The sequence below is a fragment of the Vanellus vanellus genome (genome assembly GCF_965231255.1).
Source record: "Vanellus vanellus genome assembly, chromosome: 8".
NCBI lineage: Eukaryota > Metazoa > Chordata > Aves > Charadriiformes > Charadriidae > Vanellus > Vanellus vanellus.
Window position 1 is genome coordinate 4,720,830 of NC_138913.1, and position 24,045 is coordinate 4,744,874.

At 40.0% G+C, this 24,045-nt stretch overlaps 1 protein-coding gene across 1 annotated transcript in view; it reads right to left on the bottom strand.

Moving 5' to 3' along the window:
- Nucleotides 1-678: 678 nt before the first annotated feature.
- Nucleotides 679-24,045, bottom strand: part of BCHE (butyrylcholinesterase) — a gene marked incomplete at its 5' end in the record, with an annotated part of 29,329 nt that continues 5,962 nt past the window's right edge. The window contains 2 exons of the mRNA XM_082487393.1: nt 679-825; nt 7,720-7,886. Coding sequence (XP_082343519.1) covers nt 698-825; nt 7,720-7,886 — 295 coding nt within the window. The 3' untranslated portion in view covers nt 679-697. The remainder of the gene's footprint in view (nt 826-7,719; nt 7,887-24,045) is intronic.

A 24,045-nucleotide genomic window follows, 5' to 3' on the forward strand; every position in this document is an offset into this window, starting at 1 on the left:
TTACTCCTTGAAAAATGAGATAACAGAAGCAGAGGCATCAGTTTTTCTGGCTTGTTTCACCATTGGACGTGCACACAGAGTGCTGATGATTTAGGCTTTCAATGCATAGTTTGAACACTCTCCTGCTATGGTTTGTCCTACAGATTTGGCCAGAATGAAGCAATGATTCAGGCTTTAATGGCAGTCTTAAAACTTTTTGGTCTAACAAGCAAGTATCATTTGGTGTGTCCAGCAAAGTTATTATCTCTTTATGTTTATGTCAATTAAATTATGTCTGAAGAAAGGTTTAAGTGCGGTGGCATTGCAGTTAAAGATCAAAACCAATTGTGTTTTGCATGGCAATACTGTAAAACACTGCTATTTCTATTAAAAAAAAATCCATTTTTCTATAACAGATTACATTATTTCTTTGAAGTGTGATTTTAAGCAGCTAGTGTTTGTAATACGTACATCATTAATCTTCAGACTTTAATCTCTATAGTCCTATTTAACACAGTGAAGCTTCAAAGGGTACGGATGCCTTATATTGTTTATTGAGATATGAGGTAAAATATAAATGAAAGATCTGGGGAATCAAAATTACATCCAAAACATTTTTTTAATCTGCATAACATATTTAATGCTAGGCGTATTAGAAAGCTACCTGTATATTTGCCTGATGAAGAGTAATACGGACATACTGGAAAGGGTAAACATATTAATTAGAGCCTGCACATCTCTCCTTCTTGCTAGTGTAATCATTAAATTGATTTTTCCAGTCTGACATGTAATTGTTCCAGCGATGGAATCCTGCTTTCCACTCTCGTTCTGCTTCATCAATATTTCCTGTAAAACATGAAATGGGTTACATTAATCTAAATTTGAATCTCTTTATATGCTAATTGAAAAATAATTTTGATTATCAATGTCATTTGTTCCAAATACATTATAGGATGGTCTTTTGCCTCTTTTCTTAAACCTGGAATGACTGAAAATTCAGCAATTAACACTTTATCTTTCTATCAGGAAGGCAGGACCGCAAAAATACCATTCTGGCATACTGCAGGGTAATAAATATACTTATGTATGGGCTTCTTGCTTTTGGATAATACTTCTGTCCATCAGATTAGTCATTTTAAAGCCACCTTTCATTTTTTAAATCCTCCAAAATATTGCTTTGGCTCAGTATACTCTATGGTGAAACCTACATACCCCGACGACGAGACTGCGATATGCGAACTGAGAGGTGCTTGTAAAGATACAGTGAAATCTCAGCTTTGTTCAAGGTAACAACAGTACTGCCATTAGTTTCACTGGATTTCAATGGATGGCCAGGATTTCACCCTACTATGGAATAAATCCGCAAGCGTAAGGGGTACAGGTTTGGAGGAGGATGCTGCAAAATGTGCACTGTGTCAACACGGAACCATCTTTTCTTTGCTTTTTTGTTCTAGCCTAGAAAGCATTTGCCAACTAATCCTGTATCCCAAGGTGATATTTATTGCCAAATTTGTTATAGGCATCACAGTAGAGGGTGAGGATGAGAGGAGTAATAAAAATATATCACTTTACAAGGTTCCCAGAGTATTTTACGGACAGGGATCGTTTCCTCCAGTCCCAAAAGGTAATTAACGCTAGGAAGAAGTGCGGTGACCTCGCAGGAACAACCCATACAAGTAAAGGAAAGATAACCTATGTAGGCTGCGTTGCATACTGTGGCTTATTATTTTGGATCAGTTGTAGACTTTTTCTTAAAGTTTAGAAACCGTTTATGATCTATGAATGCCTTTATTCATTCTGGACCTAATTATCTCAGTGTCCATATTGACATAGCTCGCTTCCAAAAACATTTGGTAATTGTGTTCATGAGATAACAGTTCCATGGTTTCTTTATGCTCTTTTGACTTTATGTTCTTCTGCTGCAGTAGAGCATAGGCCCTTTCCCTCCATAAATATACCCTTTTCCCCTTTTTTATGATCTGCCAGCACTGCAAGTTTAACTGGTTATGTGAAAATGAAATACTTTTGTGTTTTACACATCAGTAGAGAAAATATTCTGGAAAGAGAGTTAACAGATTCAGAGACTTAGTTTGGAGGAGCATCCAGTAATTTGGTTGCTTATCTGCAGTTAAGCTCAACATTTCCAAACCTTTTTGGTGTGGAAATCCAGATGGCAATTTAATGAGACTTTGAAATGAGATTTACATTGCTTCTTGGTTTCAGTGAGAGCAGAAATAAAACCAGGATACTTTTTCTTGGGGAGGTTCTGTACTTCTGCTTCTAGTCAAAAGGGAAATTGTGAAGAAGAAATATAAGAAAAAACATTGAAAAAAAATTAACCGCACTCCTCTACTTCCGTTCAAAGATGTAAATAAGCTTGGTTACATCAGAGACCAAAGAAAAGTTTAGATCACGCTTAAATTCTTTCTGCAGGCTCAATTGTCATTAACTCAAAGAGGATTTGTAAATGCTGGTAACAATAAAACCACGGTTTGATTACTAAGCTATGCAGTTATGACTCACAGAACTATGGGGAGAAGACATGCACAACATTTTACTTTCCTGACTCTAAGGACTCGTCTTTGCATGTTTCTCAATTGAAAGATGTAGCCAGGGTCTCTGCTAAAGCCAAATTTTCCATGTAAGTCAAATGGATTGGTAATTTAAGGGATGAACCAGTACTAGTATTATTTGGAGAAAAATGCCTCAATCGTATTTCTTGTTTTATTCTTGATTATGGGTATCCGGTTTTATTTATGCAGGCAAAGCTTCCACTTATGAATTGAAAAAAAAAAAAAACAAAAAACAAAACAACCAACCAAACTACTGTTCCTTCTTTAATTATTCAGGTTTAGATGTGTTTGAAGTCTGCCCAAAGACTTTAGAGACAGGAATACCTCTACCGCACACACCTTCAATTAAAAGCCATGGTTCTAGAGTATAAATTAATGAGGCATTTCAGCGTTTCGTAAGGATCACGGTAAAGTGAGTCAGCTAGAGAAGGCAGACAACGAGCAATTCAGAGTAGCCACCATTATGAATCTAAAAGACAAAAGGGGGAAGGGAATAACTGAAATAAGAACTCGGGTTCCCATTTGTTTGCTTTTTGCAGTGATAAGATCCAAATTGAAGTCACAAGTCAATGCATCCCATTATCACCAACATCATCAATCTCTTTGAAGCAACCACCCATGACTTAGATGAGCTGACAGCTAGAAGGCAAAAAAAAAAAAAGATTAGAGAATTCGGCTTGACCGATAATTACGGCTCAGAGCACTGGGACGCTACAATGTGCTGCAGAACTAGGGAAGTCAGCTAATAATACAGTGAGGTTATTTTGCTATATGTAGTCATTTAGGCAATCCCAAACTTTAGAGTAATACCAATTAGCCTAATGCAAAGCCCAGTGACGTTTACAAGGAGAAAAGAGGAGATTTCAGTGGGCAATGAATCATACCTCAGAGCTCAGAAAGGTCCCAGTTTAATGGACCAAAAAAAAAAAGGGTTTTTTCTTTTCTTTTTTTTTTTTTTATTCTTCGGCAGTGTCAGTGCAGACAGCTGGCATTTCTTCTCTTTCCACACAGACGTACAGCCCTTACTTTAATGGCATTATAGCAAAGTTAAATTTATCTCCACACCATCATTAGTTGAACTGCTAGATGTGCCAATAAAGTGCTAATCTTAAATTTTTTTTTGTGTATTAACATTAAGATTGGGACAAAGGCCATGTAGCTGTTAAGATATAGTATAATTAATAAGGGATGGCAAGTTAGAATTATTTTTTCTGTCCTCAGTATCTCATAAATGTGGGTACCTGCAAACTTTTTGATTCATTAGTATGATAAATGCCACAAATTAATCTATGCTGTAGAATCTCATGGTGATAGTTTCTACACAAATGTTTAGAAAGGAGAAAACAAATAGTATCTATGTTTCAGTATCTCTATTCAATGTTCTTTAATCACACACTTTGAATATCAATGCTTATTTAACCACAACATATATTTGTTTTCATGTGCATTTTTAAGGACTTTGGAATTTATTTTTTTTTAAATTTTAGGTTTTAATTTTCTTCTTCCAAAAGTCAATAGAGCTTCCTGGGAGATGAAATATTGCAAGGGCTGTTATCTCTCCTATGGCCTGGGATGCAAAGTACTAGACTCAGAAAGAAATCAGATTGCTATGGTACATAGCTTATTGCCCGTAGGTGCACTGAGTCCAATCTTACTTTGTCGCTATATTGCTGAGGTTACTTTTGACTAGTTCCCTTTTCTGCACGCATAATGAGTGCAGCATCTAGCTCTGTGGAAACTGAAAACTAATTCTGATGGTGAATCTTCTAATTAGTCACATTTTTAATATTATTAATTAATACTACCCTGAGTATTTAACTCTATAGAACCCAGATGCTGTTTGAAGGATTGTAGCAAATACAATGATTTTTGTTATTTACTGGTCAAGAGGTTGAACTTTTCTCTGCCTCCACATTCAAAACCTTTTTAGGTTTGTTTTAAAACATAATGTATATAGGTTAGCTACTTTGATGTTTGATTTATCTATAGACGATATATGGATGCAGCAATATCAAGTAAAATAGAAAAATACGTATTAGGCACATTAAAATAGTAATGGAACCATAGATGGAATGCTTGGCTGCCTGCAGCTTTCCATAATCAAAAGGAAACGGTCATATCCAGCCTAAACGATTCTCTATATAAATAGTTAGCGCTCTAGATGCATTAAAGATTGTGTTAAGGAGGCAGAATCTAGCATAGATGCTTTTATAATTAACTTATGATTGCTCTAAAAGCTACTGAAGAGTCACTTACTATTTATTATCCCTCCGGTGTGTTTCTTTTAGAAGCAGTCATCAGAAAAAGTTCTGGTGATTGTCCCAGTGGTCAGGAAGGAAAGGCTGAGCGCTCCCAGCTTGCCCTGGGGTGACTGGGAATGGAGGGTATTCTCAGTGCCTTTGCAAAAGGGTTGAAATTTGTGTAGAAATCGCGTCTAGGTGGGATTGAGAGCCCACATAAGGCACGTCTAGCTCCACTTTACCTATCCAGTGATTATTATCAAGATGGACACAAAACTACAAGTTTTGACTCATGTCTTCGATTATACTTTTATATATTGAAATTGAAGGAGAAGACATTGAGAAATCTTGCAAAATCATACAAAGTACTCTCGAGTTATAAAGGCCAGTAACTTTTACATGGCTGTTACTGTTGTGTTAGTGTGCAAGGTGTATTTTTTTCTGATTAGTTTTCTCAATCCGTATTGGTAACAATTTTTTTGGAACACATCTGATTTGATTGCTTGAAGAACATGGAAAATAGTTAACCTTAAAGATGGCAGGGACTAAAAATTTTCCTCTCTCCTCAGGGAACTTGGCTTACCCAGCCTGCCATGGGAACAGGCTTGCTCAGATGCTGAACACATCTGGAGCCGGCCGTTACCTGCCGAGAAGACCCCAAGGGGGTCGCAAGGCTTGTGCCAGGAGTGGATCGGTAAGTGGTTTGTTACCAAGCACATCCATGTCAAATTCTGACCACTTGGCACAGTGAGAAATCCCCTTGCAATTTCTACAAAGTAAGTTGGTTTGATTGTTCTCTTCAGGTTCTACCTGATATAATTCCACTGTGTCTATCTGAACCCTGCTTGAACTATAACTTGCAATAATGGTAACATAAAATTCCCTTACTTCTTTTTCTTTGTCATCTTATATCATGTTAAAGCAAGCGTCTTTTTCTAAGAATATTTCAAGGGAAGAAGTAATAGAAAGGATAGACCCTCAGAAAATACATGTATTTATGGCACGCACTCTCCTTTGGGCATAAAAGGAGATAGAATATGCAAAATAATATTTCAGAGAAAAGAATTATTGCAATATAAGGTATTATGTCAGGTTTGTAAGCAGAATATTAAAGGTTTCTTTGTCAGAATTGTGTAAGATTGTATAGGGAACGTAAATACAAAACCATCATATTTCTATTACAATATTTCAAGGACCGATAGATGTAGAAACATGACAAAGCAGAAGAGCTTCATGACCATATCCGTGTCTCATTTCTATATTAAGATCGAGCCACGATGACTCTTTCCTTTTTGCTAAGAGTATGCTCAGGAATTTCTTTTAATTAAATTATGTAAATTAATATTGTAAATTACTGAATACGGCAAAGCGATGTATTTATGTCTCCTGGCGGATCCAGGGTGTTGCTTCGTCATCCCTCGAGCCACAGGACCAGGCAGAGCAACTCCTGCTGTCCTGCCAAGACGTGTTGAACTATGTCTGGTGATGTGCTCTCTTCTGCTCTGTCACAGAGCATTTGGTTATGCACAGTCCGTTCGTAAGATGCACATTACTCTGCAAGGGTTCACAGCCAGGTTAAAGAAATATGTAAAATAGTTCAGTTCTCCTGGCTCGGCATAAAGGGCTTGTCAGAATTTGAGAAACCCTCTTAAAATCCATCCGTAATTTGGTATACTGTGATTTTTAAAATCACAGAGTATGCTATATAAATTATTCATTTTACCTACTGATTTTGCTTCTCTTGATTTAATTGAAAAACATCTATTGAATTGAGAGGGGATAAAAGTTGAGCCATAATACAGTTATAGGCTCAAATGAGGAAGGAATAAATTATATCAGAAAGAATCATCTGTGCACCATGAAAGTTTACATATTTTTAAAACTAACATTCAAACTGAATCTTACAGAAAGCTTTTAAATTCCTAATTAACATTTTAAAAGTGTATCTTATTTTTGAAATGAGACTTTTCCCCCCCCCCCCTCCCCCCCCCCCCCCCCCCCCCCAGTTAAACTGCAGAATGCAGTTCCAGAGCTGCAAAATCATTTTATAACATCAATTCCTTTCGAAGTCCAGAAGCACAGAGGCTTGGTCTGTTTGGTGGGCTTTGCAGAAACAGTGGCATAGGGCTTCTAAAGAAAATCTGAGTCCTTTGTGTTCAACTGACTTTAAAGATTCAAACAGCCTGTTACATTCTTCTGGGTAGTGAAATTTCATAAACTCAATGTATACACAGTCAGGCACAAATCATTTCTATTTTGCGTAGGCAAGTCTTGAAGACTTTTGGTTATTGTCAACGAGTGATGCTCTAGAAATAACACACGAGGTGCTCTCATGTGAGATGCAGAACAGAATCCCCTTTTGGCAGCCGTAACACACTTAATATCCTCTGAGGATTAGCTGTGTAATAGTACAGTCCCATAAATAACAGATAATATAATCCCAATAGAACACCCCACAAGGCACCTTGGGTACTTGAAGTTCGTACAGAACATCTGAAGCCTCCAGGAAATCCCAGTGCAAGCTCCCTCTTCAGCGATGTCTTCCCTGCTCTCTCCAGTACCCCAGGAACCCAGAGCCAGGCAGTGCTGACCCTCACGGGGGGATTAGCTCGAGAACAGAGATTTGCAGCGCTCTAAAATGTCTCACCTTGTGGCTACATCTCAATTTTGGGGCAGAGAAGTTCCACTCTGCACAAGTCCCAAGCCTTGGTCTGTCCCCAGGATCTGTCCTAGAGCACAAGGTGCAATGTGGGGTGTACCCTCACCACCGCACAGACGGTGGTGTCCAACATCTGAGCATCTCATGGAAATTCAGTTACAAATAGGGACGCAAATATTTAAACTCAAGCTAATAAACTCACGCTAATATCAAGGAAACGATCCTTGTATAAAAGTTTAAACAAAAGCATCTATAAAACCACTTTTACCTGTCATTTCCAGGACTTTGGGGAAAAAAACCTTCCAGAATCGACACTGCTGAGCACGTAATTTTGTCAGTATCTCTGAAGTGTTGGTACTTAATGTCAAATATTTTTGTTCAGTACTGGTGAAGACTGGCCATCTTGTTCCATTAATCACCGTCCCATTTGGAGTTCTAAATGAGAAAAGAAACATTTCATTTGGAATGAGGATTTACCTCAGTGCATCAATAAAGCACTATTTCTTTTTTATTTAGCAGTTACTTTAGCTTTAAGTTTTAGTTTGGAATCACTGGAGTATATTTTTGTAAGCAACGCGGAGGGGGGGTGCAGAAGAAAGTAAATTTTATCTAACTTCATTAAAAAAAAAAATAATTATTTATATTCCCTTTTTGGAGTTTTCTGTGTTCACCTAAGGGAAAAAGTTAATGAATGACCATACACAAACTACACTTGTTGAATTTGGTGATTCTCACAGAAGCTGTAAATTATTATGGGTGACTTAACAAACAAACCAGTTTGAGAAGTTCAGAAGTTTGTTTTAGTTTGAATCTTGCTGATTCCTTCAGACAGACAAATAGATTGGACTAAATAGGTCAAATAAAAATGAAAGTACAAATAATGTCTAAACTTTGAATGAGGGCTGTATTGGGAAAGAAAACAATTATTCCTCATTAAGAAGGAATAGTTCCTCCTTGAAGTAGGCTGAGCCCCATCAGTGGTGTGCCAAACTTGAGCAATCTTAAATCTTTTGGAAACCAGGATGAGGTACCAAGCGCTTGGCTCTTTATCGAACAGGCTCTGCAGGTTAAAGGATCACAGCTGTCAGTATTAAAATAGTTGTGATAAATATTTGTAATGCAACAGAATTCATGAGGTTCTAGGGACAGACATCCATTCTTTTCCCCTCCAAAAAGGACAATATGTAGTATCGACACGACTAGAGAAAAAGTAATTGGTTTGAGTGTGTAGAAAAAGAAATGGGGAGCATCGCATATGGAACGAATGTGATAGAATATGATCTTCAGGAAAAGAAGGTGATTTGTAACTGTTTAAAGTATGAACCTATGTTAGCGCAAAAGAGGTTAAAAATACAAATTAAGCATCTTACTGCAGTGCAAGCAGGAGGGCTCCTTTTCTAGAGGTTGGTATCAAGGAATCTTGGGTTTAGGGCAGAACAACAGTAGTTGGTGATTCTGGTTGGGATGAATTAAGAGCATTGTTAGCTAAGTTAATTTGGTTATCTCTATTTTACTTTTCTCCAGGACTCTTCCCGGAAGGCAGCGGTCAGAGAGGAGTCCAGGGTGTGTGGGGCCCACTTGAGTTCTGCTTGCCAAGAGTGGGAACGAGGTACCGGGTGCAGACGGGAGCCGTCAGAGCACAAGGTTCAGCTGCTGAAATAATATCGATATCTCTTAGTTCGTTCAGAATGAATCAAGTTTTTGGCCCATGTTTTAGTATTCTGGAGTCTTTGCCATTGGCTGCTTACAGAAATGATGTTGGAGTAAGAGATTCAACATGTCATTTCCTGAATTGCTCACTTCTTTACTAATTTTTCTTTACTAATTCAGCTCTGATTAACCTATGGCACCCTTTTTAACTGCACATTTATTTGTGGCTCATGAGAATGACGACTTAAGCAGAGCTGACTTGCACTTCAGTTCAAGATCAGAACGCTAATGGTGCTGTCAGTATTCATTTAACAGCTTTTATGCTATGAAATAAATCATGACATTCCACATTACAATTTACAGGTGTGGGGGGATTACACAACGGCTACAGATGTATTTTACTAGAAAAGATTGAAAGAACTGTCAGATGAACACAGCACTTTGAAATACGTGAACCTGCTGATTATGACTTTCTCTCCGAATTTCTAGGAAGCTTTCTGTTCAAAGAAATGTCCGGTAATTTCCTTCTTATCTCCATTATTGAAAATTTCCCGAGTTAAAAAGGAGCTCCCAGTTACAGCAAAACAGACGGATCACAGGAGTATAATTTTTCGCTGGTAAGAACAAGTTATAATCATGACCTCGTTGTTCTATCACAATTACTGTTCATTCCCTCTTGCTAATAACTTCATGATGAGAATTGCAGTGCCCAGAATAAGCTGTAAAATTCCCTGTTCTTTGCACTAACCTCAAAGTTTAGTAATACTCATGTAGAAAATTGAAAGTATTGTGAGAATATCCTTACTGAACAGAAAGGAATCCAATACACTGCACAACCTTGTCTCTGTCCGTCTGTGTTTGGATGGACAATCTTTGCTGATAGATTACAGGAACTTGCTTCTATTGAAACAAAGGTCAAAATTTCCATGGCAACCTCCATCCTATCATCTTTATCAATTCCTCAAACTTCTGCTCTTTCATCTTCTGGTACCGCTCAATCATCTCTTCTTCAGTACATTCCAGGTTTCCCTGCCTGAAGGTGTGTCCTGAAAGGGCTTGGGTCACGCATCTTCAGCATGGACCTCTGCCTTGGGCATCTTGCTCGTCAAGCACTAGTCACTTTTCTTAGACCTCTGTCCATATCTATAAGCTCTAGTCAGGGAAGACTTTCATTTTGTTTGGAGAATCATAGAATGGTTTAGATTGGAAGGGACCTTGAAGATCATCTAGTTCCAACCCCCAAAGATGTGAGCTTCTTCACTGAATATTTTAGAAAGAAGCCTGCTCCTTTTCTACAAACTTTTTAATGTTTGCAGGAACAAGTCTTACAACAATTAAGAAATATATTTATTTGAATTGCTCCCAGAGAAGACCTGCAAGAGAGGAAAAAAAAAACCCAAACCAAACCACCTGTGTTTAAACTTTAATGTAAACAGAATTCGTTTCATTATTTCAGCTATTTTTTTCTTCTTTGCATATGCCCTGAAGTTATGGGCTGGAGACTCTCTACACTCTGATAGCGGTACAGCAGCTCGTTTATAGTTAATTATTTTGTTAAGATATACCTTTAAGGCCACCAGATTTACTTTCTCATTAACTTGAAAAACAGAGTGTCTTTGTGGGCTCAATCTCCAGTAAAGCTGCTCTCGTGTTCTACCTTTACACATATATGTGCTCTCATTGAAGTTCATGAGCCTTTTTTAACCCTGGGCTGAGTGGAAGTCGCTTGGTATTGCTCACTGTTACTAAGATCAGGTTCTTCCCCCTTTGGGTATTGTATGTCCATAACTGTCAATAACACTTAATTCTCAAGACTCATTTATAGTAAGTATAACAGATTTGACATAGGAGTGAAGAAAGTTCTAGAGGAGCTTATTCACTGATCATTTCTGTATATTTAATGTTTATCTTCAACAACTTTAGAAAGAGAAAGTTAATTTGGTTCAGATGGAAAACGTAACAACCTGAACATGGTTCTGTTAATCATAATAAACATGCATATGTTACCATTCCCATTAATATGATCAATATAGCCTGAAATACAATACTAGCGCACCGTGTATTTATTCATATTCACATAGCATTACTTCTACAGATGGCTTATCATACACGTGAAAATGTAATTAATCATCTAAGGTTGTTTTATTAAATCATTTGTGATATAAAGTACCTGTAAAACACTCACTTCATTTTTGTGACGGAGCTCTGAATAGCTTTCACTCTGCTGTGGTTTCACTGTTTAACAGAGAGGTTCTTTTGCGATGTTAAGTTATATTTTGATATAACCCACAAAGACAACATTTCTCTGATAAGTCTCTTGAAAACAGTTTTAGGCATCATTTACCTTCCTAATGAGTGTTGTAAACAGTAACCGTACCACCACATGCCAGCTTAGATTGTCCCAAGATTTCACTGTGTTCCTACTTAGCTGCTCTATTTGTAAATGGATCAGGTTAACACATTGTGTGTTTCTCTAGAGGGAAAGAAAACCAAAACCCACATCATTTTAACTGCCTAACACAGATGAGTTATACCAACCCAAACCCACCAAGGCACCCACAGGCTGAAACACAATTTTACCTCCAGTCCCCGGTAGACCCTTCCTCCAGACAGACAAACATTTGTTCTGCCTGGCTGAAGCTGATCACAGAGCTATTGCTCCCTGAGAAGTAGCGTACACTAATTTCACCTGAGCAGTGTGTTATTACTCTTAATTGTCTCTTCAGTTGCCGCTGGCTTCCCTCCGGCCTGCTCTGAGGGTTGCCCACCAAGCTCCTTTGCCTACAGCTCACCCTGCGGAGGACTTCCCGTTCCCCCCGTTGCGCGGGGCCGCGGGAAGGAGGCCTCTCCGTGCCCAGCCTGGCTCCCTCCCGGTCTCCTCAGCGTGGCACCAACCCCACCAGACGCTCGGTAAGGCAATTTCTTCCTTGGCGCCTTCTGCGGGTTATCGCCAGACGGGCTTTCTGCTGGCACGGGTCTCGTTAGCTGAATGGGTTTTGCACTGAGATTAATGAAGAGTTATGATAATGCCGCTGCACCCTCTGGTCCCCTGGTGCAGCACCAATTGAAATCAGATGGAGACCTCTTCCGCCTTTATTGACTTCACCAGGGTTGTAACCGCTGATGCTCATTTTCAATTTACCCCCCTTTTTCTTTTAAACAGCTGGTTTGAAGGGAGGAGAGGGTGAAAGTCAATCATTTTTGTTCTCTCTCGTGATTCCTTGGAGCTCTCGGGCAGTGCTGGCAATCAGCTGTTTTTCATGGGATGGCGTTTTACAGTGTGTTACCATGGGCACGAGATAAGCGGGATGGGGAATGGCCTTAGAGCAAATGCAACAGCAACAATAACCCCGTCTCTTGCACATTTTCTGCAGGTGTATTACGAAGCCTTTAAGAATTATGGAAATAGTCAGCTCGGCATCAAATAAGAAGAATACTGTAAATGTTTCGCTCCAGGGGTAGCTCTGGGGGTGAGGGGCCATTCTGCGTGTGTCTATACTGCAAACGGAGATGCTGAAGCTCGTGTGATCGTACCCAGGGTGGCTTCAGAGCTGCCACGTGAAGGCTACCAGTGGCACAGCATGGTTCCCAGCCCTGCGAACACTTGTGCAGCAGGTATAAAACCTGATAGGAGTGAATGTAATTAATAATGTCTTTGTGCTTGTAGAAATACATAATGAACTGCTTTTTCGGTGGTATTGTGAATTTTGGCTGTGTTGTCTCCTATACGCATTTTTCTCTGCCAGGTGAAAGGCAGTAAGGTAGCACAGGGCAGAGAAATCCAAGGTTCAGGAAAAATGAACAAAAGGATGAGAAGACATCAACTGGACTACGGTATCAGCAGTTGCGCTTGGCGAGTCAGGGGCTGGAAGCAGAGTTATGTGGTTTACAAAGATGCCAAACTCACAACCGGTACCATAGACCAAGCTGTCACTGCACCACAAGAAAACATGCCTGCTTGCTTTAATGAAGGTACCAGGGGATTTAAAAAATGATAGGATGATAAGGGCTCCTGGATGACATCATCATGTGATGGGTTCTCATCAAAGCTCTGGCCTCCAACCCTTTCCTCCTCCAAGGGATGGGCTATGCCAGCCTTTTGTGCTTCTTTTTTCTTTGCTTCTAGCAAACAAATCCTATGAAGAGTGGTTGAAGGAGATGGGACTGTTTAGTTTGAGGAGGAGGAGGCTGAGGGGAGACCTCATCACTCTCTACAACTATTTGAAAGGACACTGTAGAGAGGTTGGTGCTGGTCTCTTCTCACAGGTAATTAATGACAGAACAAGAGGGAATGGCTTCAAGCTCCACCAGGGTAGATTTAGACTGAACATTAGGAAAGAATTTTTCACAGCAAGAGTGGTCGGGCATTGGAATAGACTGCTCAGGGAGGTGGTTGAGTCCCCATCCCTGGATGTGTTTAAGAGACGTTTAGATGTGGTGTTGGGGGATATGGTGTAGGGGAGAACTTTGTAGAGTAGGGTAGATGGTTGGACTCGATGATCCCAAGGGTCTCTTCCAACCTAGACAATTCTATGATTCTATGATTCTTTCTGCAGCACGTCCGGAGCCGGAGCCCCTCCTGCTGATGCCTCCACCAGCGAGCCGTCCCCTTGACTTTGGAGGAGTCACAATGGGGATAGCGTATGCTTTGAGGAAAGGCCACAAGGTTTGTATCTTAAAAAAAAAAAAAATTCTCTCAGTTTTACAATTGCTTTATTAGTGGTCATGTGATGTCAACACCATTAATCCTGCTGGCACTAAACAACACACCCAATCAAAATATATTTATTTATCCGATCCAAATGGGTAAATCTTTTTTTTCCTCCCCTAATCTGGAAGAAAACATTTTTTTGCTTTCCCTGGCCTCCACTTGGACAGAAGGGAACTCCAATTATCAGGGGAGCTGACGGAGAGCCCCAGGCACGCCTGTGCTGCCTCAGCCCTCCGGAGCGCCGCGCGTCACAGAGGGCCGGGAAGCATTTGCGGCATTAGTCCGGGAAAAGTATCCCGATGTCTCACATAATTTCTAAAGGCCACAATGCATGATATTTATACTTATGTTCATTTCCTCACCACAACACAACAACTGCCAAGTTAATATCAATTTTGGGCAGTGGCGTGGTTGCCACGGGGATGGTGATATAGCCACAGCGCATGTTTGTGCAAGGCTTTGCTTGGATGGTACGACTGGGAGCTTAACAGATACTTTCCAGACCAGTCCTATTAAAAAGAAGGGCAGATTTTATTGTTAACTGCTGGTTGAATCTTCTCAAACCCTCAAACATTTTGGCTTAATGCCGGTTTCTTCATACCAGGCTATTAGTTTCAGATGACTCACTGTTAAGTAGGCACTGGAGAGGGCCATGGGGTTGAAGAGTCAAAGTCCTTAACCTGAGGAGCAGTCCTAGCTGTTGGAATAAAGACAATGAACCTGCTCTGGAAACTTTCCTTAGAAAAGTTAACAAAGGAAAGGATGGAGAAATACCTGAAACACTTATAAAAAAAATTAACAACTGTAAAACCAGCTCCAGAAGCTCTAATTACTGTATCAGCTTTCCATTTGGAGACTGAGGCCTGTATAAATCTGAATGGCTCTCACTGTGTGAGCATATAGATTACATTTAATTCAATATCACCATCAATTGGGTCCACCTATGTATGATTCAGTATAATGAATTTATTCTTAGATTTTTTTAAATTCAGTTATCTAGAATGTTTTCCCAAGTCAGTTAATCATCTATTTCCTACTAAAATGATTTGATGGACTCCCTGGATAAAATCTTTGCATTATGCCAAAATATTTTACATTAAATTGTACACTTTGAGGATTTTTGTTATTGGAAACTGCAAATGCAAAAAACGACAGGGGCAATTTTCTGTCCATTATCCAAAGTTTCTGAATTGGCCCATTTGGAATGACCAGCAAGGGGAAGTGCCACCCCTAAATAAGTTAATTGGAAAGCTGACATGTTATCACTTCACAAGTACGTATGTTACTTTTAATGTCACTACCAGTTGGTGCTCTTTATGCATGATACCACATAACAAGTTACCTTGCTAGTTTTTATTTAATTGAGGCAGCTCTTCAGAGTATTCCTTAATATCAGCTAATCACTAACAATCCTATCTATTGAACTGATGGACCCTCTGTACAAATGCACTGCCACACTTAATATTTTATTTCAAAATATTCTCTTAGGGTCTTTAACCTCTCAGACTAATGGGAAAGACAGCGGCTATCTAATCTATTAGCTGAATAGGGTGAGTGGTGCCATTTATAATAACCAAGCTCTAAAAACCACCATGCCGAAAGGTGACAATTCAGACACGAGTATTGTCAGCCTGTGCGATACCGGGTGATGGGAAAGCATCCAGGATTATCCGTTTCATACGCTAAGCTTCCTCGCTGCCCCGTGGCATCAGCATTCTCAAAGTATCAGGCCTGTGCTCCTGTGGCACTATGAAGAACTGGGGAACTTTGGGGGGGAAAATAAATTAAAATTAGTCATGGTTAAAAATATTGGTTCATTTAATAGTATTTAATTCTTGCGAGAAAATAGTAACCAGTTTGGGAAAATTTGTAGTAATTAAACCTTTCTCATTTACTTCTTCCTTAATAAGATGCAAAAATGATTGGTCATGGTTCTGTCATCTTTGAGCCTTACTCAGATTCCCGCTGTAATGAATAAAAGGGCTCACGTGATTGAGTTCTACAGGTCTGAGAGAGGAGGCAGGTTTGAATCCTTCCAATTACTTATTTTTAAGCCGCTGTTTATGGGGAAGTTCATTATATTCTGTCATGCTCAGTTCTCACAGATCACACACATGAGTTCGGAATCTGGTGACTATAAAGTACCCCTGAGCCACGGCAAAAGGAAGCTGCTTTGCAAGTTATATCGTAGGTAAATGTTATTTCTTCTGCTGATCCTTGAAGAAACCCGTAGGATCCAGCTGGCACGCTTTTTAACTGACAGAAACTGGAGAAGAATTTGGGTCTAGGCTTTCTTACACCTTCACAGGCTAAATAAAGCTCAGGATATTCCTTCCAGATTCCAGCTTGGTGACAGCAGTTGTGTGTTTAAATGTCTTAAACTATAAATTATCGTGGTATGCACTATTGCAACTGATATCAGTTTCAGGAAATGAAGCAACGAGCTGTTGCTCCTTTTTTGATCTTATTGCGATCCGCTCCGAAGAGCGTCATGAATCACCCATCAAGTTGAAATTATTCTTGCTTGTTCGTGTCTTGGTACTTATTTGCGAATTCCTGCTATATATAAGGGATTGACAAGGTAGGTCTTAAGGTATTGGCTATAAATAATATAGCATTTGAGAAATTTAGATCCAGGATGTTCTGCCTTAGCTCTTTGGGCACGCTTGCAATGCATTTAGGAGCTCAGTGCCTCAAATCCCTGGCTCCTGGCTCGGAGTCTGCTCTGGTATCAGGAGTAATAACGAGCCAGGTCAGCCGAGCCAGAGCTAATGAGCCTTTCAGACCCTGCCTGTGGATCTCTGACCTCCCGGGCCCACGCTGGCGCTTCTGCACGTAGGTCTCCTCCTCAGCGAAAATGTTCCAGCAAAGCTTGGTGCTATTTCAGGCACCCCTGCCCCAAACTCCACCGTTTTATAGTGTATGATGAGATATGATTATCGTACGAGATCCGGAACGGCAGTCCCACCGTGCTGTCTGAGAGTCGCCAGCACTAGGAACTTGAAAGTGAGTTAAAATGTCCTTTCCCGAGTAACTGGCAAAGTTAAACATTACTAGGCGTTCCTCTAAATTTAGCTCTAATCAATAACGAAGATCCTCATTGATTTAAATGAGAGCAACGTTGTCCAAATATCCTCTGGGTCTCTCCGAGTGAGGACTATCAGTCCTGTGTCTCCTCTCCTCCCAGCCAGTCTGTACTACGATCCTAAGCCCCTGAAACTCGGAGATCCCTCAGTATCTCAGGTGGTACATCCCAAATACTTGCATGTTCTGCTCAGTTTTGAAGAGAGCGTAAAGACGACCACGCTGAATCTTGTGGCTTTCTCATCTCAGAGCATTATTTCTGGCCAAAGAAAAGAAAGCAAGCTCTGAGAACGGAAAGAGCCCGCAACGCTGGAGGCTGCCAAGGTAAGAAGAGCGATTGGCAAGAGGAAAGGGGGGGGGGGGGAACCACTCAAAACCAAAACCAGCAAAAGATCTTTAACCTAATGGTATGACTTCAAGAAGACAAAAGATTTGAAGTTAAATTCAGTTCAGGGAAAGGGATGAAATTTTGACATTAATGTGGGGATGACTTCAAACCACCAAAACTATGTTTTATCCTGTGTTTTAAGAAATACTTACCACTCAAGCAGTGTGATACTCGCAGTCACGCTAAGCTGAGTGTGACAAGTGTCTGATATACCTACATCATATAGTTGTAGTCATTTACACATTTATATTTTGTATTGTGATAAAGCAGAAAGAAAGTTCAAATGGATCTTATTCCTTCTGCTTAACTTGCCTTGCATCTGACGTGTTATTTTGCATGGTGTTTAAGGACCAGTCCAGCACTTTTTGAAGTGAACCCACTTAGTGGTTAGTGGCTGATCCAAATTCAAATGAATGGAACAGATTGATTGACTTCAAAAGCTTCAGATCAGGTCCCAATAAGAGAAATAGCTGGAGCTATTTACAAAAGAAGCTTCTCGCCTCCAAGACAGAATTCACAATGGTGATTTCACACCTTCTCCAGGACTCCAGGTTCTGGTGTGAATATTCACCGTTTGTTTTCACGTCACTTTCGAACAAACATGCAGGCAAAACTATGGCTCATTATGGCTTACTCCTTGTTTATTCTAAAGGAAATCTTTGTCCTTTTTTTTTAATTATTTTTTTATTTTTTCAATGTTCCTGTAAAGTATTTTGTAAGATCCTTACGCCCTTTCATATGGTATCCATTTTAGCTTTCAAGGACCACTTTTCAAAGCTGTTATTTTTTTTACATTCTTGGCTGCAGCAAGAAATCAAATGAATCTGTAGTTTTTAATCTTACTTGTTTAGGTTGAAGAGGGTTATTTGGAAATGGTAAAAGGTGCTGAACCCTAATGAGACCTTGAGGAAGAACTAACTTCCATAGAGGGTAAGTAAAACAATAAGTAGACAGGAAGACACGTGGCATTTCCTCTTTTACTCATCCTCTGAAACTGGCAGATCTCCTCTACAGCATCACTTCTTCTCATGTCCTGGAAAACCATAAACTTGCATAGTATCCTAACCAGGACTGCTCCCTGGGACAAACCCAAAGAGAGTGTGTAAAGGGAGAGAAAAATGCTTTTATTGCCATGGCACTATTAATACTGTGTTTTAAATTCCCAGGGACTTTGGTAAAATTTGTCAGCCTAGTTGGTTGTGAGAAAGAGTAAATACTTTACTCGTACATATGATTGCTGTTTCCATCTCTTGCTTTATCTCCCATTAATAGAGTTCATCCCAGACGCTCCGAAATTGCTAGATAAATGGATTCAATGCTTTCCTTATCCCTAGACACAAAATTTTCAACAGACTGTGTAGTAGATAGTATACTAGGATATAATATTTGAGATTTGGTTTTCAATTGTAATTGCCCTAATCATGAACCCTTTTCAAGGTGGGTGCTCCACACAGCCCTGCACCAAATAAAAACATCTAGATTGAGCGTGTCCTGATGGACTTCATCACTGTAGCGTTTTCTTGATATTTTCCACTACAGCAACACTTTTATTTCTGCGAGTGGTAGGAAGAGCATGAGTCACAAACTTCAGCTATCGTGTAATCCAGGCCAAATTGAGCAGTCCTATAAATGAAACCATTAGGTACTTTTCAGTAGCATGTATATGTGGTATTGCTTGATCTGAAACAGACCCACTGATACTTCACAGTAGGAAATGTAAATGAGAAGCTACAGTGTTCATAAACCCCCAAATGACATTCAAAAAATTATGGTTATTTTCTTATCTCTGTTTTAAATTCAATGTAGGTTGGACATCTACAAGTGGAGATCACGTATCTGTCTGCAATAAACACATTCAAATTATGTCCCAGCGTGTTATCATTCTGCGAATCTGATCCCAAGAGGGAGATCTCCAAATATAAACATTTGGACTGCGAGTCATGAAAGGCACGCTCTCAAGATGAAATAGTGTGTAAAGAAGGGAGGGTATCTGAGCCTATTCAAAGTTCTCTTTCAAAATTGGGTGGACTTTTATGGAAATTCTAGTATGCAGACTACTTAATGGCTAGGAAAAAACAACTGCGTAAACCTCTAAGTATTTCCAGTTATAGAGAAAATTCACTTGGAGGCTACTCCTTGAGAAAACCATGGTCAGTAACGTTCATGGGAAGCGGATATTTAAAACTTCATTAGTTAAAATAAAAATCACAGTATTTGAACAGCAGCTCCAGTAGACAAAGGATCTCTCTGGTGTAAATTTGAGGCAAGGCTCTTTAGAGTTTGTATTGTCTGAAATTAGGAAGTTGTCTTATGTTCCCTCAAGGAAAGGAAGAGAACACAGATGGTGGCCAGAGATGTCTGGGAAAGCAGATGATGGCAGCTTTTGATTTTACATCTGCACCGGCACGTAATTGTGTAACATCGCTAACTGTGAGCACGAAATGTCTGATGTCTACTTATGCAGCTTCTAGATTTGTGGGGACAGAACCTCACCAAACCTGTGACTAAATCCCTGGCTACATTTAGCCACAAACCGGCTTCTCTTGCAGCTGATTGAAAAAAAATTAAACACCATATTGAGCTACCTTCGAAAATGTGGTGTAAGGTAACCTCTGCTGCTCCTCATTTCCTCTTTTCTCCCCTTTGCCACTTTCCTGAAACAAGCCAACCTCTTACGCTAGGGAGTAAATTAAAATGTGTACCGAAAGGTTTCCGTTCCTCACGTGGAATTTCTCAGTGGGACTTCAGATTAGTGTTCCAGAACCACCTGGAAAAATGGGGTTTGCGGACCTTTTAAACTTCATTTTCTGCCTTTTGATGATGAAACGAGGACTACGCTGCAGAAAAGCAGCATGGAAGAAGAGTGGCCCTAAAAAGAGGATTAGCGGTGGGTGAACAGTAATTAGAATTTCACAGTGACTTTTGCAACCATGTGTTTACGTGCCTGCGAAAGTTATGATATAGGGAAAGTAATCCCTAATCCTCGGTTATCTCTGAAGTGTATTGCTCTTATATGTGCACCTGCCTTATGCATAACTCATAATGAGTCCATGCATGCACTTCCTTCATTTAACTGTACACGAACCCTTTCAACCCCCCCCCCCAAAAACGGTTAGCAAGTCTCTCAAACACTTTCTTCTCTTCTCTTTCCACCTCTTTTTGTTCTTTCCCTTTTCTTTATGTCTTTCCCTGTTCACCTAGACTCTTGCATCAGTTAGCGTTTCCCTCTCTTGTTTTCCCATCTTCCTTACTTGTGTGCTTTCCATCAAAAGCTAAATTATTTCCATCCAGGCTTCTTATTCCCACTCCCAAATTTGAGGAAGCAATCACACCATGATTTTGTTTCAACTCTTGGAAGAGTTGTATCTCTGCATTCCTCTCCTTTCCCCAAAAGAGATCCGTGTAGGCTCTCTGCCAGGTCCTGGGCACAACAGGGAACCATGTCCAGGTCCATTACAGGCTCTTCTCCCTCTCTCTCTTGCAAGAACAGAAAAACCACATCTGAGACATTTCCCTCTGGTCTTTTTCAGGCTCAGCCAAAGGCAGGAGAGCTCTACAAAAAAACTCACCTCAAAGACATTTCTTTTCTTGTGCCTGTGGGTGCGTGTTTGTGTGTCCCTGCCTCCCCCTGCGCGCACAGGGAGTTCACCCCGCGTGGTCCCGGTGCTGTGTGTTATCGCTGGGGGTTTTGATCCCACAGCCTTTGACAATCATATTAGAGCTTATCCTTCTCCATAAGGCACCGCCAGTGGTATATTCAAGGCAAACCTTTGCATTATAGTTTCAGCTTTTAGTTTTATGTTTCATTCAATTACTCCTACAATATTTGGATGTTTCCTTAATAGTTGTTCTCATCTCACGTTTGAAAATAATAGTTTGACTCATCTGTTGCAGAGAACAAAATCTGCATGGATGGAATTGCATTTGCTGTGCATATGGGAAGTAACAAGACATCTTCTTGTAATTTTGCAATATTTGTAATACTATTAAGACAACCTAAACAATTTGTATCCCAGACCTATTTTCAAAAGATGACGGAATCAAATACTCCTGGTTTCAACTCTGAAACTCAATGGCAGCTTGTCAGCTTGCAAGCCAGAAAGAGAGAGATGGCTGCCAAATGTGAGTCTCTAGTTACTGATTTTTTCCATGATGCGCTATTTCCAAATAGATTGCTAAAAAGATGTTTCCATTACTGCTTCTGAATATAACAATACATATGGAGCCTGGAAAGATGATGAGTCACTTCTAAGAACTCAAAACCTAAAAGTGAAGGTGGAGAAATAAGGTTAAGTTTCCTAAAAATTGACCTATTTTTATTCCTCACTAGGATTTCCACGTTTATTTTCATGGCTCAGAGGTGATTCCACTGAAAGACAGTGAGTGTGAGAATGCACGTGCCTTTTGGAGTCAAAATTAAAGCTTTGCTTTTTCCCTAACGTGGGAAGGGAAAATATTCCTTTCCATATATCTTTTTGTATTTTTAGGAACCTCTGTCATGCCTCATTTCTACTTCTTCGGTTTTTACCTCACACCCAGAAATCTTTTGTTGTGGATTCTTGATCTGACCCAGTCAAATCACCAGTTAAGATGACAAAGGACTTGTTCTGGATAAATGCGAGATGCCAGAAGCAGCAGCCTCGGGGAACCCCCCCCCCCCTTGGCCCCGCTGAGCTCCAGCTCCCCTGCGTTTGAAGACCCTGTGAGGACCAGCAGCAGGTCTCAGCCGAGGAGATCGAACCCAGGCACCTGCCTCTGTCCCTGGGAACCTGGGCTAATCTCAGGAAGAAATACAACCCACGGTAAATATCTTACCATGCAATGGCTGAGTGCTCCGTAAAAATTCCTAGTTTCTGAAGTATTAGAAAATTTAAAAGAAGTTGGAGGGTTTTATTCTCTTTTCTCCCCCCCCAGTATGTTCATTCCCTTCCATACATAGCGTATATAGGTCCCCAGTTCAGTCTGCCGCCTGGACTCTATATGAGGCTGTTGTTTTTGTTCTCAGTGTTCTGAAACTGCTGTCTATAAACATGTTGTGATAAGTTGGTAAGAAAAGCACTGAAATTTATTATATGTCTACCAGTGGAACATCAGGGAAAGGCAATAATAACCAGGCAAAGTGCTTCAGAGCTTTAGTGGGACAATCAAAGCCTCACAAATTCCCCTAAAACATAGAAGGAAATATTTCAAAGGCTTCACTTTATAGAAAAAGCTGCAAAGATTTGTTTCAGCAGTTGCAAAACTGGCAGTGAGACAAGTTTTGCCAGTTTTCTTTTATCCAAAACATTTTTCACAAAGCCTTAAAAATATTATCTTTGTATGTTCCACTACACTCTTATTTGAGTTTTCGTCTCATCTGATTTGTCTGTCTCCTTGTCACTTTACGTCACTCATGCCTAAAAAATACAGTTAGCAAATCTAATGAATAAAGTAACGCAAAAGGCATAACCTAGCAACCACTGATTTGGGATGCCATCTATTTTTTCATGATAAATAAAACTTCCTCTTGCTAGAGTTAGCAGAGCATTCTGCTGCTTATGATTGATAGTACCCGTTAGTGTCACTCGCTTACTTTCAAAAGCTTTCTGAAGAATAACAAAAGTGCAGAAAAGAAATGAATTTTAAAGTGTTTAAAAAGAGAAATTTAAATTCTTTCACCATGGACATCACTTAAATAAAGTGTGCTGGAAAGCGTTCAGGAGAAAACCACTGAAAACTAACTTAATACTGTTAAAATGAACTTCACCTATACCCAAACATAATCATACTGAACCACACTATGGTTTTCTGCTGAATGCAATTTGGCCACATGTCCTTGTCGGTCTCATTTTGGTGATGTCTGGAATTTTATCAAATGATTTTAAGACTACCAGTTGTTATTCAACTGCCAATGTTCTTCGATACCAGAATTAGCTAAGGAGACCCTAGCTCAGGGTAAACGGAGGAATTTTAAATCAAAGTGAGAACATTGGTTTTGCAATCTGTTCTTTCCTGTAACCCAAATATTGTATTATACTTGATTTATGCAGACAGCACTGGTAATAACCCTCTTTCTTCCCTCACTGGCAGAACAGAGATTTTTGAGGGTATGAAGACAATATTGTTCTTTCAAGGCTCAAATACTTGCTAAAAAAAAAAAAAAGTATTTTATGAAATTATGCTAACAGCACTAGGAACAGCTGGGATACTCAGTCAACCTTATTTGGTACCAAAAGTTCAGTCATTAAAAAGTGAAGTGATAATGAAACAAGAGGAGTGCTCAAGTGATGGAATAGGAATTACCACACCTGGAAACTTCCAATCCCAGGCATTTAGTGGCAGTTTAGTAATAGTTGCCGTTCCCTGCACCTGAACGGACATCAGTGTCCAGCTCAAGACTGACTTCACGCTGTTCAGTCAGGACGTTCCTACTTGTGCCCTTTCTCCCTCAATACATTGAATCCAATTTTGAAGTGAAAAGACCATTGGAAGATACAAGTGTTCGGCTTCCAGTAGACTTCGGACACCAGCACACCGGGGAGACTGGGAAGGCCCAGGACTGGAGGGCAGAGGGACTTCAGCCACAGCGGGAAGGGCAGGAGCTGGCTGCACATCTCGCATGAGAAAAGACTGATTATTGGACTGACGCTCGTCTAAATACCGGGAATCGGAGCGTGGTGGTTTTGGCCACGTGTAGCACGTCCTTGCAAGAGTCTAACGGGTAACCTGTACCACTGATTACTTAGATCTGCTCTTGAATTAAATCGTAGGCATATTTCTGA